Source organism: Phalaenopsis equestris, unplaced genomic scaffold (assembly GCF_001263595.1).
Source record: "Phalaenopsis equestris unplaced genomic scaffold, ASM126359v1 Scaffold000428, whole genome shotgun sequence".
Lineage (NCBI taxonomy): Eukaryota > Viridiplantae > Streptophyta > Magnoliopsida > Asparagales > Orchidaceae > Phalaenopsis > Phalaenopsis equestris.
The window spans coordinates 3145593-3149292 of record NW_018164869.1 but is presented as its reverse complement, the minus strand read 5'-3'; the positions used below and the strand labels follow the sequence as shown (position 1 = coordinate 3149292).

At 42.2% G+C, this 3700-nt stretch overlaps 1 protein-coding gene across 1 annotated transcript; it reads left to right on the top strand.

The window, feature by feature from the left end:
• The first annotated feature begins 427 nt into the window (after positions 1-427).
• Positions 428-1774, top strand: LOC110027429 (protein BIG GRAIN 1-like B). The gene has a single exon (XM_020728873.1). The coding sequence runs from the start codon at positions 694-696 to the stop codon at positions 1489-1491; it is 798 nt and encodes a 265-aa protein (XP_020584532.1). The 5' UTR covers positions 428-693; the 3' UTR covers positions 1492-1774.
• The last annotated feature ends 1926 nt before the right edge of the window (positions 1775-3700 follow it).

Genomic DNA, 3700 nt, shown 5'->3' with positions numbered 1-3700 from the left:
TATTATTATTATTATTTTATTATATATTATAATTTATAAAATTTAATGTTTTAAAATATAATAAATTTTTTATATATAATTATTTTATATTATTTTATATTTCAAACAATAACGATTCGAACACGAACGAACGCATCACTGTTCGTGTTTGGTTCGTTTAAATAACCAAACGAAAAAAATTTGTTCGCGTTTGTCTCGTTTACTTATCAAACGAATCGAACACGAACTCATTGACGAACCGAACACGAACTGTTCGCGAACAACGAGCTTTTTTGACAGCCCTAATACAAATAAGTTATACGGAAATTATAAAGGAATTATACGAAAGTTACACACGATATAACTCAATATAATACCTGTACCCTTAAATAACCCTAGACGTACGTAATGCTGCGTTACGCAAATATTTTACCCAAAACCAACCCCACAAAGCCTATTTGCTGCGCCTAAAGCAGCAAAAGCCCGGCTCAAATAACGATAAGCCACTTAAGCATTAGTGCCAACTCAGTACCTCCCGCATCGTTAAGCTATAAAATGCAGTCCCGTCCCTCTCCATTCCCAAGCCCATCTTCCTCTCTCTTCCTCCTCCGCTCTCCTCCGCTCCGCTCCGCTCCTGCAAAGCATAACGCCCTCCATCGGCCTTTCTAATCCGACTCCATACCCAATTGCTCTCCTCTTACACCCAATCAAAAAATGGAGAGATGGAAGAAACAGCAGCCACAATCTCCCTCCTTCTCTTCTTCACTCCTCGACCTCATCTGCCGCTCCATTGACGATTCCGCTACCTCAACTCCGTGCCTCCCCGCTTCATCAACCGACAAGAAACGCCCACCACCACCACAACCTCCAGCGATCCTTCGCCGCTCGCGTAATCCCTCCGACGATCCTCGCCATCGACGCTTCTTCTCCACCACCATCCCCTCCATTTCCTCTAGCATCGTCGGATTCTCTTCCGTCGACTTCGACTCCACCACCCCCCATCGCCCTGTTCTCACCCGATCCAAACCCATCCGAATCGATCCACCAAAATCTCCGCAAACAAACAAGCCCAATCGCTCCATTCGCACCCGGATCCGCGCTCTGCAAAAATCGCCGACCTCTGCATCACCTGGATCTCGCCTCGCCGCCTTAATCAACACCATTTTTGCCGGCGTCGGAGACAGAACAGCGACCAGACCCAAGCTCGCTGGCTGCGTGGAGTATCCGGTGAGCTATTCGTCCTCCTCCTTTTCGAGCACCAGCAAAACGGGCCCATGTTTTAAAAGCCTCGAGAAGCAAGAGCGATCGTTGCCATTCTCGCCTGCGAGCATCGTAAATCGATGCTGCTGCGGAGATTCGCAGATGATGGTAGAGTTGTTGAGAGGTTTTGAGAAGATAGAGGATCTGGAGGATTGCGAAAGCGTCTCGAGCTCGGATCTGTTCGAGCTGGATAGCCTCTCTGTGTTTGGAGAGTTCACGGACGACCTCCCGGTTTTCCATTCCACCACCTAAGACTGTAAGTGAGTCAGAGCAGACTCAGTGAGCTGGCTCGAGCTTGGCTGTGATTCGCGAACTATGCTTGATAAGCTAGCAAGTCAAGCTCAAGCCGAGGCTCGCTCGAGCTCGACTCGAACTTGTTTACACTCTTACCACCACCAATGGGGGTGAAAGGAGCCCTATCGCCCATGGCTTCATCGAATAAAGCTTTTCAAATTATATGAATGACGGATATGTGAATGCTGTGAATTGCATACAGCGTGGTGCGATTCATATCGTCGTCCACATATTCAAATAATTAGACGTAATATTTTTTAAAATTTCATTTAATTGTTGAATGCGATCTGCATCATTATCTGTAAATTATTTTATCTTTAGGAAGTTTACATATATTTCCTATATATTTGCATATCAACACCTACACATTATATTATAAAGAATTATCTTTAACTTTTCAAAAAAGAAAAATTTATATGCTAAGGAAAATCTTTGTTGTCCCTATTACTAAGGAAGCTCTGTTTGGCGTAGTTGCAGCATTTCAGCTTCTCAGCTGCAGCTGCATTGCCCCAGTAAGCTGTGTGGGGAAAGCTGTTTTCACACAGCTGTGCAACAACTGTTACTGGAAAAATGACGATTCCACCCCAATTTTATAATATTGTTCTTAGCATATGTGGGAATGCACAGAGCTTTGCTGTTAAATTCATATTGCAAAAATATGTACCAACATCAGTTATTCATACAAAACAAAATTGAGATCTGAATCCAAAAAAATTTCACACATTTAGCCACCTTACAGAAAAAAAATATAGTCAATTACTGTATCGCATAAATAGCGTGATTGACAATTCATGAATTTCACCAAGCATATTACACAAACAACAATCATTTAGACATGTAAGATGCAATACATCATAAAATAATAAAAATTTTTAAAAGTGAAAAGAGGAATCTTATAACAATAGCTCAAGAGAGTTCTTTAAAACTTCATCAAAATGAGATATCTAAGTAGTTCTCAGACACTAAATTTAGTTTCAAAATCATATCAAAATGTAGTAGGATTATTGCTTCAAAGCAGAAGATTTTGGTTTCTCCAATTAAGTGAAAGTGAAACCAATAAGGAGAAGCCACTCACGGAGCTTATGAGGCATGGAGTCGACGAAGTAGAAGGCGCGTGCTTCCTGTAGATATGGCGAGACGGCGCAATTGCGACAAAGAAGGAAGGCGCGGGACGACACCAGAAGGATCGCTAGGGCTGCGTGGTCGATTCCTGGACGACGAAGAAGAAGGCTCGGGACGGAACGCTGGGGCTTCTTTCGCGAGGGCAATTTCGAATATCAGCGAGACGAAAGTTGGGGGCGCGGGGTCGATCCTGCGTCTCGCTTCTCGTTAGCTTAAGGGTCGTTCGGTCGCGAAGCTGTCAGCCAAACAGTAATTTTTTGCGGTTTGGAGCCGTGCCATGTGAAAAAAGCAGTCCCAAGAAGAGCCTAAGTTGGTTTAGGTCAGAATTGACACTTATCGTCTATAGGCTCCAATTTTGTATGACCAACAACAATCCCATCTTCAGTATATAATGTCTGACAAAAACTCTCTTTCTCTAAGAGGAGCAAATATTGCATCCGGGGCACCATGTGTTAAGCGGGCACACCTGGGATTGTGGGGCCCAACTATTGGAGTTTGGATGAATCCGGAGTGGCATCTGAAGTCCTGACCTAATAATTTTTCCTCTAAGAGGAGTAAGACTAGCACAAGCTCAAGATCCATTGCTTTACTGACTTAGGATCTTTTAGGGTGGCTGTAACTTAAAAAAAAAAAGATAAATGTGAGAAAATAATATTTTAGAAAGCTACGATGAAAATTATAAACATATATTTTTTCTAAAAAAATTAGATAAATTTTTTACAGTCACCTCACTTGTTGAATAAAACTATTTTACATCATTGAAATTTTTAGAAAATGGTAAGAAAATAGTTTCTCAAACAAATCTGTTTTGACAGTCTAAAACACAAAGTATGCAGAAAGTTGTCCCGAATACGTCATTTACCTGATCTCACCTATCATTAGTTTTGGTCAAGAAAGCTGTCCCGAATAGAACATTTCCCTAACCACTCGATCGCGCAGTGCATGGTAGATGCACTTAGACGGGCTTCAACCCATGGCCCTAAGGGACTCACAACTAACAATATAGCTGCCAACCAAAAAGTCACGATGCACGACACTTGTAATA